The 15,615-nt window shown below is 35.0% G+C and overlaps 2 protein-coding genes across 2 annotated transcripts; one reads left to right on the top strand and one right to left on the bottom strand.

The window, feature by feature from the left end:
* The first annotated feature begins 762 nt into the window (after positions 1-762).
* Positions 763-9,955, top strand: LOC306864776 (proline-rich protein 35-like). The gene is made up of 4 exons (XM_079408994.1): positions 763-798; positions 2,128-2,201; positions 5,335-6,861; positions 8,291-9,955. The coding sequence occupies exons 3-4, from the start codon at positions 5,525-5,527 to the stop codon at positions 9,036-9,038; spliced, it is 2,085 nt and encodes a 694-aa protein (XP_079265120.1). The 5' UTR covers positions 763-798; positions 2,128-2,201; positions 5,335-5,524; the 3' UTR covers positions 9,039-9,955.
* A 1,961-nt stretch (positions 9,956-11,916) lies between these two features.
* Positions 11,917-12,641, bottom strand: LOC306865325 (C-reactive protein-like; the record flags this gene model as incomplete). The annotated part of the gene is made up of 2 exons (XM_079409871.1): positions 11,917-12,539; positions 12,581-12,641. 2 exons carry the CDS (start codon positions 12,639-12,641, stop codon positions 11,917-11,919), a joined length of 684 nt encoding a protein of 227 aa, XP_079265997.1.
* Between the last annotated feature and the right edge of the window lie 2,974 nt (positions 12,642-15,615).

The following is a 15,615-nucleotide window of genomic DNA, read 5'->3' as shown; positions in this document are numbered from 1 at the left end:
TCTTGGGCAATATTTATTTTATTTTTGAGTAAATTATCAAATTCATATTCAAAGTTAACTAATTCTATTTAATTTAAATAGTTTTATTTTAATTGTTACCAAACTATTGCTTTTGGCTTTAATTTAATATAATTTGATTTAATTGTTAGTAAAGCTTTTTGCATAGTTTTGGGCAATATTTAATTTAATATTCATTTAAATATGGTTTTATTTTAATTGTTAAAAACTTTTTAGTACTGCTTAGGGCAATGTAATTTAATTTAATTTATTTTATTTAAAACTTTAATTTAATTTAAAGCTTTATTTTAATTGTTAATAGAACTAATTTGTACCACAATATTCATACTGCTTTGGCAATATAAATGTACAGGTCCTTGCTACGGCAATAAAACACACTAAATTGAAACTAAACTCAGACACAATTCCATAAAGGGCTGTGACAAGGCTGCTCAAGTTTCCATCAGCGACTTTAAATTGCACTCCGGCCCAATTAAGCAAACTGTCCCAGTACAGCGAGACTGAAGAGTCTTGACTACTCCTTAATGGACTGTACCGGGCCAGTTTCCTAATTTGGACCCACTTGAGCTTGTGCCAATAGCAGAGGAGGCAGGAGGGGCCTGTGCCTGATTGTACTGCCCCAAGGCATCCCTCCTAGAGAATATATATATCTGCCTCTCTCTCTTGTTCATCCATGAATGTATGAGAGTGTGTGTGTGCGCATCGCTCTCCCCTCATAAAACACCCGAACACACATCACCGGCCGCCTCTGGAAGGGAACATGACACAGACGTGCAGCAGGTAAGTCAAGCCGTTATCTGCGGATAAAAGTTATTATGACGTAAGAGTTTACAGCTGTTTAGAGCAGATTAAGCACTTTATGAGCAGTTAGTGTGATTGTGATGCAGAACTGAAGCCTTTCTGTGTTTGAATGCAGCGGTGTGAAAAAAAAATTCTTGATTCACTTTTTTTGAAAAGAAGCTCTATGGGATTATTTTATGTGACATTAAAATAATGCAGGATCAAATACAATCCATATTATGGATAATGCATTGTATATTAAATGTGTAAAATAAAAATTCAGATGGTTCACTTGTGTTATTATATAGCTTATAATATCTAAGGTTTTGAGTTAAAAGGCCAATTACACAATCTAGGAGTAGTTTGACTGTTTGTTTTCAAATTCAAAACTATCCTAAAATAGAATCGTTTTGTGAATTCTATGCGCAAAACAAACATTCCAAATGTCATATTTTTGTTATAAGTGTTTGTGAACAATTGAAGACCATTAAACTACACTTGAAATACAAAGTAAAATTACAAAAGCAATTATAAAATTGCAAAAAACTGTTCTTAAGACAGGTTTTTCTTTATTTTGAATTTTTTTGTTATTGTTAATATAAAACAGTCGGGCCACATTGCCAGATTAATATTGGGGCAAGTTGTCACATGGGTTTCAAATGCTGCCATGGCACTGAATTAAGTACAATACTTGTTATCTTTGTTACTGCTGTTTCATTGATTGTTTTGCATTTCATACTTGTCCTTCTGTTTAAATTTTGATATAAAAATCTATTATAGGCTGTTGAATGATAAGTTCCATTGTGACAACTCACCCCATATAGTGTCCCGTCACAAATGGTCAACTTAAACTGTATCTTTGTCTACAGGCAACAACAGCTTTTTATTGAAAAATGTATGTATATATATATATATATATATATATAATTTTTTTTTAACCCTTAAAAATATTTCAAGTTTAAAGTGTAACATCTTGCTCCAGACTCTTCGAAAGGATGCTATACATTAAGACATAAAATACAATATAAGCTTTATTATATTGCTAATAAACATGAAATTGAAATTGGATGCAAATTGGATTTTAACATTTCTAAAATTTCTAAAGTAATGCCTTGTTGATTATAATTTTAAAAATTAATTTTAATGATTAAATGTATTATTATTATCATTACATTTATTTAAATTAATAATTAATAATAAAATTATTTTAAAAATGTATTTTTTTGGACATTAGATATTGTCATTTAACATTTTTATTAAATGTTGACTAATTTTTTACATAAAATATGACAAAGCTGAAATTAATTTTAGATATTGTTTATTTTCTAGACCCTTCATCAAGAGTTATATTGAGAAAAAATCATGTGTCACCATCCAACTTATTCTGCTGAACTACTGTGGAGGTACGAGCCACCCACACACACACACACACACGGACACAAAATTACAACACATTCACATGTGCTTCACACAAAAGAACAATGATCTAATTTCAAATAAGAGTCGCCTAAAACTTTAAAATGCATTGCATGCCGATATATCTTAGACAGACGATTTGCTTTCCAATCAATCATCTGTTGTGTTCGCTGTTATAGCCCTGTGTTTGTGTGTGTTATCAGTTCTTGGATTTGTCGTAGCATGTCGATGCTTTTAGCAAGCGTCCCTATTTAAGCGAGGCAATACATATTTAACACACAACGATCAGAGTGTTCATGTGAGTGTCATCGACCAGCGTCCAGCCGAACCCCAAGGGCCTTAAAACTAACACACCACAAAGAATGTCCCGCAGTGAGAACAACTCTAAAATAATTGTATTGATTAACGCTAACAGCGCTGTTTGAGGTCCAGTTAAAACCAGAGAACGGGTCGAGGAGGGGGACGTAACCGCAATATGACCGAAACTCACTCACACACACAATGTTCCTGTAAATCATGCAAAAAGACGATGGTAAAACACTGGAGGATTTGCAGACAGACAGATTGCGGCAGATCATTGCAGATGTGATTTCATTCTTTCTTTGAATCCTGTAATAGATGAAAGTTTGGTGAAATTCATCGCCACTCGTCTTCTTTAAACCGAGATGACTTCGGGCTCTCATTGTCTCAACACCCTGAGATACAAGCACCAAAACTCATGCCTCACAGCGGGACATTTCATCCTCCCCTTCATTTCCTGTCTGTAATCTGGTCTATTTCTTCATTTTTTCTCTTTTTTTGTTCTCTCTTTCCACCCAAAGCAAAATGCCAGGAGCAAATAATAAATAATCAAGAAATAAGAGTATTTTTATCAGAGAGGCATTTGAGTGATATCTTGTGCTTCTCTTTTAATTATGCCATAATTTAATTGCTTTCACTGTGCCCTGTTCTTAATGCTTTTATTAATAATAAAAAATGATTAGTTAAATTACATCAACTTACAGTTTAGTTGGTTCTTTCTGAAAGACTGTAAAAATTAAATAGTTTTGATTAAATTATTTTCTATTAAAACAGACGTGTAAGAGGGAAAAGTAAATTTAAATAGAATTCTAAAGATAGAATTTTATATAATCTTTGCTCATGATAGGGTTTTAACAAATGTATGATTGTTAACCGTTAATATTTAAAATAATTAAAACTTATATAAAAATATTTAAAAAAATAAAAATGTAAAATATTTTTTCAATGTCTTTAAAAAAGACGTAAAAGTATAAATTATTTTTCATTAAGGAACATCTGTCAATAAAATAAATATCTGTCAGAGCAACAAAAAAGATTATTTTTAAATAAAGATTATTATTTTTGTTGCTCTATAAAAACTAATGTTAAAATAAGCAGGAAAAAATTTAAAATATAAATATAATACAATAAAATAAAAATATATAAAACTTAATTAGTACGATTACATTTATATAACAAATTTGAAAAACAATTCTGTTCATCTTAGAGTTTTTAACTTGTTTATTCGAGGCATTAATGCATGCTTCTATGTAATAATTTTGCATTAAAATTGCATTAACCAAACAAATTGTGAAAAGTGCTATAAAATAAAAAAAAATCACTTGACTTAGTAAGCATAGTATGCAAAAAAGTAATTGTAAGCAAATCTCTAAAATACAGTTATTCAGTCATTCATTTGAATTTTTAAAAAAAGAAAAACTTAAGTTTATTCTTATTTGATTCATTGAAATGTAGGATAAAGTCATTCTTTCTTTGATTGTAGAAGACAAAGAGTGAGAAACACACTGAGGCTGTAAAAGATAAAAAACTGCACAGGAATGATGAGATACAGTGTAATGTATGAGAGAGACAGATGACGGTCGTGGACGGACTGATAGAGCGGGTAAAAGAGCAGTCAATCTGCCTTGACCCACATTCCTCCGCTAATGATGCCCCACGGGCGTGATGCCAATCTCTCATTAACACACATACACGCGGGCAGCCTCGCGTCCCTCTGCCCTTTGTCAGGATGTGCCTACAGCTGACCTTCAGGGTCCTGCTGTAAATACAGGTGCAGCCGCCTCCAGAAACACACACACACACACACACCTCGCCGCTGCAATGCTGAACATAACGAAAGATGGCAGATAGAGGACTTTCGGCACTTCTAAGAAAACCACAACATCTCTCATCATCTCATTCTCTTTGCTGAAGTCTATGTGAAGTCAAAACTGACTCGATTTACTTTCTTATGATACGTTACAGGTCTTCTTACGAACAATTCATCAGTGCATGTTTGCAGTTTTCTATCAAAATTATGTAAAATATCTAAAATGACTTTTTATTGAGTCATCAAGCCTTCTCATTTTTACAGCCGCCTGACACTTTTTATCATCCAAAATATATTTACATCGTAATTAATATATTGTTCTACATTTGTCAATAAATGTCCAATTTCACATTATGAAATTAAAATGGGTTGCAAACATTGACGTTACCTGGCTAGCTTTTCTGATCATTCAAATATAAATATTTATTATTATCAATATATTTATTTATAAACATTTTATATTTACAAATACATATCATTTTTACTGTTATTTTTAATATTGTAAATTATTAAATGTAACTTAAAATATTACATTATTAAAATAAATATTTTGTTTACCTGTAATAATTCTGTAAATCATTAAATACAATCATTTAAAATAGTATTAAATTAATAATATTTGTAAATATATTTTTAATATATTACATAATTACATTTAAAACAATAATGTCCAAATGTGTCCAAATTTGACGTTTTTTAACCCTTTGTAGTAGAAACATGATTTTTTTTCTCATTTTTACCATTTAAAATATTATTACATTAATAAAATAATATTCTAAATTAAATATGATAATTTGAAATATTAAATTATTAAAATAATATAATTGTTTAATAATGACATGACATTAAATGATTTAAAATATTATTAAATTGTTCAAATATTCTTTGATAAAATTCTAAATGTAATACTTCTACTAATAACAATAATCATTTAAATATTTTAAATGATTAAAGTAATAATATTTTATATTCAAAGATGTAATCATATATTTTCTTGATTTTCTCAACAGCTGAAATCTGATGGCTGCGTTCCCAGTCCTTACCAAAAACAAGTTTGCAAGTTTCCACACACAATTCATCCTACAAACACACACTCAATGCAAAGCTGTCCTCAAATGCAAACATAACCATAAGCATACAAGCTCCTCAGATATCCAGCCTTGAGAGAAACCCGTTTTGTGACTGTTTTCATATCGCACCATGTCGAAGGACGACTGTAAGGTGGGCTGTAAACACAAAGAACGCAAGCCCAAAAAGCCGCACTACATCCCGAGGCCTTGGGGCAAACCCTACAACTACAAATGCTTCCAGTGTCCATTCACCTGCATGGAGAAATCCCACCTGTACAACCACATGAAGTACAGCCTGTGCAAGAACTCCCTGTCGCTGCTCATCGAGTCCGACTGGCCGTACAAAAAAGAGCAGCTCCAGCTCCGGCTCCAGCAGGGCGGCGTTCGCTCAAATAGCCCGGCTAAGGGGCACTCAGAGCGGGTCACGATGTCAGACGAGCCCTCGCATTCGGCGGCGAGTCTGGAGGAGGGTGAGAAAGGAGAATCCGAAAGAGAAGCAGAGAAAGATGAAGACGTTTTGGAGACAAACTCGTCGACGGTTAAGAATCCTGAATCTGTGGATTCGAGAGGAAGCAAGCGATCAAAGCAAGAAGCTGAACTCGTGATGGCCGACATGTTCTCGCTCGAGGAGCAACTTTTACGAGCACGTTCGGTCGAAGTGGAGTCAAAACTCAGACACTATAAATTGTCTAAAACGTGTCTTTCTGGACCAGCTGCTTTGCTTTCAGAGCAATGGCGCATCTTAAGCAACCAGACATCTGGTGCAAAGCCCAAATCAGATCCGGTGGCGTCTTCTCTGCCTTGCTATCCTCCACCGGCATCAACAGGTCAAATCGAATGCCCTGAAACACCGGGTTTCAATCTGTCTTTGCTCGGCGTTGGATATCAATTGGCTCCTGGACTCCTTTCGTACCTAAATCCAGCACTTAGCTTACCTGCCAGTACGGTGAACACAAGTGCACCGCTGCCGTTCCTGGCATCAACCCATGCACGAAGACACTCAGAGCGACCTTTACTTCCTCCTCACCTGTATTACCCTTTCCTCTGCGAGCACACTTTCGGAGCGACGCCTTCCTCGACATCCTCTGAGACCGGAAAGCTCATCAAAGCGCCAACCGTTAGCCTGCCGGCCCCTTCATACCCTCCCAAACTCAACCTGTGGAAGGTCCCAGCCCTGCGGCCCACATCCTCGCCCGCGACCTGGCCGTCACCCTCCTGTTCCTCCCCAGAACCGAGCCACGGCGAAAAGGAGAGGATACGGTCCAGGGAAGGGAAGAGCAGCTGGCCGCAGGACGCCTCCTTCAACAGAGAGAAAAGTCTGAAGAGAACTGCGGCATCCTTGGACTCCCATAGAGCACCAGTAGAGAAGAAACCAGCTCTTGAGTTTGCCCTCGACTCTCTGAAAAACATTCACAAATCTACGTCCATCGCCTCTCTGATGTCCAGCAGGCTGCCCATAAAAAACAGGTAAGATGACAGGACTTTATTTAAAACCTGTTGCATTATAAATATACACATATATTTTAAATAAATAATAATAACAATATATTAGTATTAATAAACATGTATTATTATTATTATTATTAATAATAAAAAATTATAATAACATAACCCTAACATACATTATATATATATATATATATATATATATATATATATATATATATATATATATATATATATATATAACAAAAAATATGTATAAAATTGTAGAAGTTTGTGTGTGTGTGTGTGTGTGTGTTTGTGTGTGTGTGTGTGTGTGTGTATACACATACACACACTTCTATAATTTTGTATATATATTTTTTGTTTATAATTTTATACATTGTTATATTTTTATGTATATTTTTTATTTATAGAAATAATTATTTATAATATTAAACATGAATTATGAATTACATGAATTGTGCATTATAATTCCATATTAAAATACTGAGTTATATATGCAGTATTATAGTGCATTATATAATATGCATTATAATACTATATTTTTTTTTAAATTATCACTGCTGTGATTGTGTGCAAGGGATCTGCAACTAAATAATAGCTTTTAATCTTTTATATCTGCCTTATGTTCAACTGTCCCAATACTTATGCTCACATCAATGAGTGGGATGAACTCTAAAAGTGCTGTTCTTTTTATTTGGTAAAACATGTATGTGTTGAAACGGCTAATAATAAAATGTGACATTCTGTAGTTTTGTCTCATATTCATCTTTTAATCATATTTGTAAATGTCTTGACTCCACAGCCAACAGAGCAATTTTGTCTTTACTGTTCCAATACTTATGGAGGGCACTGTATATATAAAAAACACAAACACACACTCTCTATTAAAATTAAATTTAGCTATATTGAAAATTAATATGTTGAATATATATATATATTTATTTATTTATTTATTATATACACACACACACACACACACACATATATATTTATTTTTTAATGAATTATTTCTTACTGAATACATAACCTACTTTGTCTTTTATTTTTATAAGACTGTCTTTTGACATGCTGTTTTTGCCATTTTAAAAAGCTATAAACTATCTGACAGTGTTTAAGTGATTTTATCATAGTTAAACCAATATTGTGGAGATACTTCACGTTTAGCCTAAGTACACCAATTACACCAATGTTGAAAAGCACTGTAAAGCATGACCTCTTGTGCTTATTGCTTTAGAAACTGTTACTACAGCTTTTTTATGAGAGAAAATAAGATTATAAGAACAGTTTTAAGATATCCAGAGAAAGACATACCAGATACACTGCATCTATATATAAATATACACACCAGATGCATTATATCTGGGATGTATTGCTTGAGTGTTCTCTCTCTCTGTGTACTACATGCTCAGATCTTGTATTTAGATACAATTAAACTGTGTTTTCACAGCCCCCGCAGTGACGTCTCGTCCCCGCCGCATATGTCTGAGCAGCTGGAGGCGAGACAGAGAGGAATGGAGAGAGACACAGACCCAGCAGCTGCGCTCCTGCAGGACTTCAGCACGTTACTGCAGGAGTACCAGAACACAGAGCAGCGCGCCGCATCTCTGCCAGAGCAGTGCCACCTGTGGGCGCACCTGGGAAAGATCCGGTCAGAGCTGTCGCACATTCAACAGGCACTGGAGCACACAGCACGCTCCAATGAAGGGCCACTCGATCTATCCGTCAAAAAAGACTCAGTGGGAATCACGAACGTCGCCGGAGACATTCTAGGAGAAACAAAAGACACAGGAGATGAAAACTGCACTGAGACAGAAGATGACGAGGAGGATGATACATACGATGGAGATGCGGTGGAGCGAGGAAGCGGTGTTAAAGAAAGCCAGAAGTGCTCTCTGGATGCACTGATGAAACTGAATCCATCCCAGGTGCCTGGGGTGAAGACAGAGGCGCTGTCTGACGCCGGGCTGGCGATTCGGCCCGGGACGGCTGAAGCTCTGTGGCACAGCAGAACCACGAAGTGTGAGGCCGACTCAAGTGTCCTTCTCTGCTCCAAAACACCCAACAGACCGTCGTCCATTCAACATCTGGACACGCTTTGTCCGACCAGCCCATTAACAACCACGACACACTGGTCTAGTGAACATGAGCAAGAAAGAGTTACACTACAAGATAAATGTTTGGACACACTTGGCTGAATTTATGCTAAAAAGTAATACTTTTACTCAGCAAGGACGCATCAACTTGATCAAAAATTACATTAAAAACATTTATAATGCTGCAAAATATTCCATTTCAAATAACTGCTATTTTTTATAACTTTCTATGCATAAACAAATCCTAAAAAATAAAATATATCACAGTTTATGCAAAAATATAAGTGTTTTCAAAATTGATAATCAGAAATGTTTCTTGAGCAGCAAATCAGTATATTAGAATGATTTCCGAAGGATCATGTGACACTGAAGACTGGAGTAATGATGCTGAAAATTCAGATTTGAATCACAGGAATAAATGACATTTTAAGATGTATCATCATATTTACCAGTTATTTGAGGTAGCAATAATATTTTGCAATTTTAATGTTTTTACTCTATTTTTGATCAAATTAATTTGAACCTTTGGTGAGCAGAAGAACTTAAAAAAAAAAAAAATACACTGTATAAAACACTATATGATTTATAAAATAAACTGTGAAAAACGCCAATACATAAATAAAGAATCAAGCACAGACCTAAATCAAGCAGCTTATGCCAAAAAGAACTAATGGAGGAAAATATGAAGGACAAAATACATGCACTGACTTAATGATCACAGTCATTTAATGAATTATTAATCCATGTATAGGATGAGGATGAAAATCAAACCCTTGTTTAAAAAAGGGTTAAGAAACTTCAACTGTATTTGTTTAGTATATTATGTCACATTTTATTTATTTTGCATTTATTCACTCAGTTCCTCCATAAGTTTGTGTTCCATAACTTGTTGTCTTCTATAATCAACGTTTCAAATAAGATGATTGTTTAAGATACTGCTAATCTCACATTACTGTTTCATCTGTGAATTTTGTGTTCATTTAAGATGCATAAAATGCAATAAAATTATCAAATGATATTAGTGCTTGTGTGAATGTCTTTGCTTCTGCATTGCAAGACAGTGGTGAAAAAAATAATTAGGTGAAGTGTGGTTTACAGTATGACTGCATAATAAATACAACCGGACAGATTGTGTAAAAGAGGTTAATGTTTCGGTTAGGAGGGCTGTAGGGTAAAGCGGTTTGCTCTAATACGTGGTGATACGGTGCTTACAGGTATACAGTATTGTTCCTGACGTGTTGCTCTGCTGTGATAAAGGTGAACTGTGACCGTGAGCTGTACCTGAGAAGAAGCTCCTCCACACTGAAAGGTCAAAGCTGCAAGGACGAGACGGTCGACGGGCCCCAGACAGAAAAACCGAACGGCGACACACCCCGAACCTTTCGCCCGCTTTCTTACACATGCATCTGAAAGGTCACCTGCCACAAACACAGGTGTCAAAATGCAGCTGGTCACCACAGACATGATTATTATTACAATTCTGCTGCCAGAGAATAAACTATTTTATAAAATAACTAAACTGATTGACATTTACTAAAATAATTTCTAGTTTCTAATAAGAAACACAAAAACTGAATAATATGCAACTTAATAGTGACCGGTTTAAAAATATAAATATTTGCACAGTAATAAAAACACAAATCTTACAATCTACTTGCACTGTGTTCAGAGTTTTCATTGCAAAACAAATCTAATTAGAATATTTTTGCTAAATATGTTCTATACTCTTTTCAATAACAAGTGTTCGCCGATTCAATAAAATGATTAGAGACTAATATAATTTGGTATGGAAGGACCTAGATGTGACATCATCTTCATTAAGTTAAATTAAATAGGCTAATGCAGATTAAATATATACACACACAGGCCTATACATAGGCTAAACTAATTTGTTCATTACGATCAGAAAATATTAACATTTAAAATAGCCTACATGTAAATACATGGGACAGGAATATTTCAACAGGCTGTTTATCAAACTCTGGAATATTTTCATGTTTAATTATTCAGTAATAGCCCTAATAATAATTTGTCTTCATATTAAGCATCAATCTTCCCTGACTGGACGACTCTTGTGGGGAATATGTGCGGCTCAATCGTGAACTCTAGTGGGCATGAAGTGAAGCGGTCCAGCAGTAGCACTTTTTAGATGTATTTTCACATGAAACGGCTTATTGTACATTGTACATTGGCTTATTGTAAAGGATATATCACTTTAAACATGTACAAACGTCTCTGCGTAACTGTGCGCGCATCTACATTTCTAAAACTTAACAAGTTTCCCAAACACATTAATCGCGTTACATAAAATGAAATTAAAGCCACAATCTGGAGCCACAAGAGATGACATTTGAACCATTAGAAGCATATTTCTGTGAAGCATGGTCTTCTATGAGCCTGTTATTCCATCGCAGTGCAGGAGGAGGCGCTGCAGGGATTAAAGCGCAGCTCTCGTCTTATTCTCAATAGTTCACTTAATTTCTTTAATATATAACACAAGCTCTTCATTGACAGTGTTGTCACAAAGGCGCACAGTACAGTTGATTAAAGTTGCAAAATGTTTGTTATCTTTTTTACAGTCTATGGTTGTGATGGAAAATGGCATTACATGAGTGGCGCAATCTTTGGATAAAAATGGTCTAATTTTCACACACACACACACACACACACACACACACACACATAAGGGGAAAGGGAAGTGGTGTGTGGCCAAGTATGGTGACCCATACTCGGAATTTGTGCTCTGCATTTAACCCATCCAAGTGTACACACAGTAGTGAACACACACACACACACACTTCAAAAATATGAACAGACACTGCAGTTGAAATACAGTGAGCTTTTACTGGTTACTTTTGTGAACTATTAGCCTACTTGCGGGCCCTTGCGGCTTTGTAAATCATTAAAACAGATTAATAGATTATAGAAATTGACATAACTGTGTGGATGAGGCAGTGTGAGATGTTGCACCTGATCAGAATCAGTTATCTTGTACCACTAGCACATCTCCATTAAGCTCATATTTGATGGTGTTCCAGTCGAACATGTTTCCCTTCGGCACATACGGTTCCTGGTTTGAATAAACCGCCTTAATCTGACTGCCAGAGAGAACATAGTCCCACATTTTCACATCTGTAATTTCTCCTACAAAACTCTGCTCTGCATCAAAGCCACCAACATGTTTATCAGCGTCTTGGCCGAGCAGGATGGTGCCACCAGGACGGATTGAGAGACCTTTTCTATAGATCTTGAACACACTGCGACGTCCATCCACCCAGAAGGCAGTGAGACCAGTCTCAGATTCCCAGGTGATGCACAGGTGGGTGTGGAAGGTGGAGAGAGGAGGCAGGTGGAAAACTGCTCCATTGCCACTAGACTGAATATACAAGGCCACACAACCGTCTTTCTCTCTCCACACACTGAGTTCATCAACCGTGGACGTACGGTAAGTGAACAGAATGATGTCCCTCGTGACCTGGAGCTCCGTCGCGACACGCATGCAGAGTGTGAATGCTGAAAGACTCAGTGGCTTTTCAGAAGTGAGTTTAACAAAGCTGGTGTTAGTCTCGGTCGGAAACAGAAGCACTTTACCACCGAGACCCACTGCAAAACAAAACCAGAATAAACTGTAAAAAATGTGATACCTTCAGTAGCCGCAAGTGTCACAGAGAGCAGACAGAAAAATGAAACCACTGGCATCAACATCATGATTCAGGTCTGAAGAACAACAAAATGATTGCACTTTGTTTGTAAAACAAAAAAGTATAATTTTGTCTGCATTTAAATAATGGAGTATATCCTCTGACTGGTAAAATGCAAAAACATTACTCCTAGTTTAATAGATCAATTCTTCACTGCTCCATTGTTAAATTAAATCACATTTTATATGTGTGAAAGTAAAACATTATTTTTAAAAGACAACGCTTAAGCTTAGTCCCAGACTAAAATGCATGTGAGCTTCTCTAAATGAAAGCAATCACACTGACAATTCTTAAAATACGTCAATGCCATTCATTTGTATCAAGATAAGGCACATTTAAAATATATATATACACACACTTAAATGGCCTAATTCTGCCAGTGAAACCAGGCCAAAGACAGGCCAACGTTAATACTTACAATGTTTAGTGTATCTTATATGAAAGAAGAGCTATTAGAATAGGGGTAGGGTTTCTTCTTTTTCATTAGTGCATTACTGGAGTGCAAAGCATCAATGCTTAGGTGAAAATAAAACTTAACAATAAATACTCAACTCTCTGTTTCGGAGTGCCACAGCTCTGCAGAGTTTAGCGTCATCCTTAATTAAACACACTTAATTGAACTAATCAAGCCTTGAACCAATGGGCCTGAATCAGTACACCTGGTCACTTAGTGTGTTTTTATCATTGTATTTTTTAATGAAATGCTGAACTTCATTTTTTTTTTTTTAATTCAACTTCTATGCAGTTTTTGATGAACTTGTTTACAGACTATATGAGAAACCATATGGAGCATGTGAGCTAGCATTTATACCATAAAATAACACCACAGGACTGTTTCACCCAAAACTGAAAACTTCCTCAGGCTATCCATGTAGATGAGTTTGTTTCTTCACCAGGACAGATTTTGAGAAATGTAGCATTACGTCTTGCTCACCAATGGATCATCTGGAGTGAATGGGTGAAAAGTTCAATTCAATTCACTCCAGCTGTTGCACTTACAGTGTGGGTCTGGGACAAGTGAAAAGCATTCAAATTTACATTGTGAATAAAATGACTTTTTCAACGAGTTTTAATGAGGAAAAAGCCTGGGACATATGAGTTAAAGACCCTCAGGTGTTGTTACTATTAGTTGATACCAAATTGTATATGCCAATCAATCCAATCGTTCAGGGCTGCGTTTCCCAAAAGCATCGTAAGCTTAAGTACATCGTAGACCCACTGAAACCAATACAGCTATGATCAATTTAGACTTAAGATGCTTTTGGGAAACGCCTTGGATGTCTTCAGAAACATCTAAAGGACTCCAGACATCTCATTTTTCACTTAAACTGTCTTCACATCAGATAGACAAAGAGCAAATACAGTTTATGTGAGAGTAGCAATGTGAAAACCATCAGGCAAGCTAAAGCAATCCATAACTCCCTATTCCTAATTCCTCACAGATTTAGCTTTCTGGATTCACATTACAAAGCAGCTTAACAGATGCCATTCTAAAATCACATCAAGATTCTGTGCACAAAACAATTATCATGTGTGTGTCCAGTTCAGCACACCAGGATTAAGACTATGATCCCATAAACAAACACACACACATAAAAACAGACACACACTATTATACAGATCTGCACAGCTGTGATGTTCAATCCCCAACAAATCCCTCAACTCCAGATCTGCAATATCAAGTGAAAGTAGACCTTTACAACACATATCTCTTTTTGGACTAAGTATACTTGTGCCATGGTAAGATCTTGTTCAGGTATTTGACACATGCATGCAGCGCTGTTGCTGTTGCTGTTAACTAAAAATAAAAGTCTTAAAAATTACTGGTCAACAATTAAAGTAAAATAAAATAAAATGAAACATTTAAATTGGAAACGTTGCCTTAGAAACTAACTAAAATAAGTCCTTATAAGTAAATAATAAGTAAATTACTAAAACTAAAAATAATAATAAAATGAAGCTATTTACTCAAAAAAAAAAAATTTCACTCAGAAATTGCTAGTAAATTTCAGTTAAATACAAAGAAATGGCAAATCACACACTGAATAGACATGAAATTATAAAGGCTGAAACAGTATTTTCTTCCAAAAATATTTATTTACCAAAAAAAAAAAATTAAGTGTAGAAACATTTAAAAAAAGAATAATATAAAAGCATATAACAAATTTTCTGAAACTTAAACTAAAATTAACTAACAAAACTAACTAAAAAAATACAAATAAAAGCTAATTCTCATTATAATATATGAATTATTATACAATTATATAATATATTATACAAAAATACTAAAATAACACTGGCAAAAAAAAAGTCATGAACGAATGTAAATGTTAAAGTAAATGCTAAGCACATTTGCTATTTATTGTGTAAACTATCTTTTGACTTCTATCATTTTTATACTGAACTAATAATATTTATCTAAATCAAAATTTTGCACTTTTTCCACATTTTAAAACATTTTTTAAAGTCATTTTCCATTTAAGCATTATTGACTGCATTGAAGGCTGCTGATTTTACTGTACTTATGGACACAATCTAGATTTTAAGACATTATTTAGGCCATATTTAGATCTTTCATATAGTGAGGACTACATTTGGCCCTCACAATGAAAGCAAAAGAAATGCACACACTCATGTTTAACTATCTAAATGAGGACACAGACTTTCAAATAAACTCAATTCCTTACCCAAAAAGAAGACTTTTGCAATTAAAATGACTTTTTCCATTTGAACACATCCCCAAAGTGCTCAAATTTGGGCCCCAAAGCATTGCTAAGCAAAAGCACGCACAATAACCTCCCGACTCCTGCCGCATTCATACTTTTGAACTTTTGCACACAGACGGTTTCCTTGAAAACTGGAGGAAGGAAAGAGAGAAGTTGGCACAGTTTCAGGTAATCCTGCTAATCTGAACAAGAGGTGCCACTTCACTGAGCAGGACGCTCAAGAGTCCCACAGTTACACTGTGTTTGCGCTTT

This window comes from Barbus barbus (assembly GCF_936440315.1).
Source record: "Barbus barbus genome assembly, chromosome: 46".
In the NCBI taxonomy this organism is placed as follows: Eukaryota; Metazoa; Chordata; class Actinopteri; order Cypriniformes; family Cyprinidae; genus Barbus; species Barbus barbus.
The sequence above is the reverse complement of the archived record's forward strand: the minus strand, read 5'-3'. Positions and strand labels throughout refer to the sequence as shown.

Excerpts from the sequence above, each read along its gene's own strand:
- LOC306864776 (XM_079408994.1), top strand. The coding sequence starts at position 5,525 with ATGTCGAAGGACGACTGTAAGGTGGGCTGTAAACACAAAGAACGCAAG. Across the intron at positions 6,862-8,290 it reads AGGCTGCCCATAAAAAACAG|CCCCCGCAGTGACGTCTCGT; the intron begins GTAAGATGACAG and ends GTGTTTTCACAG.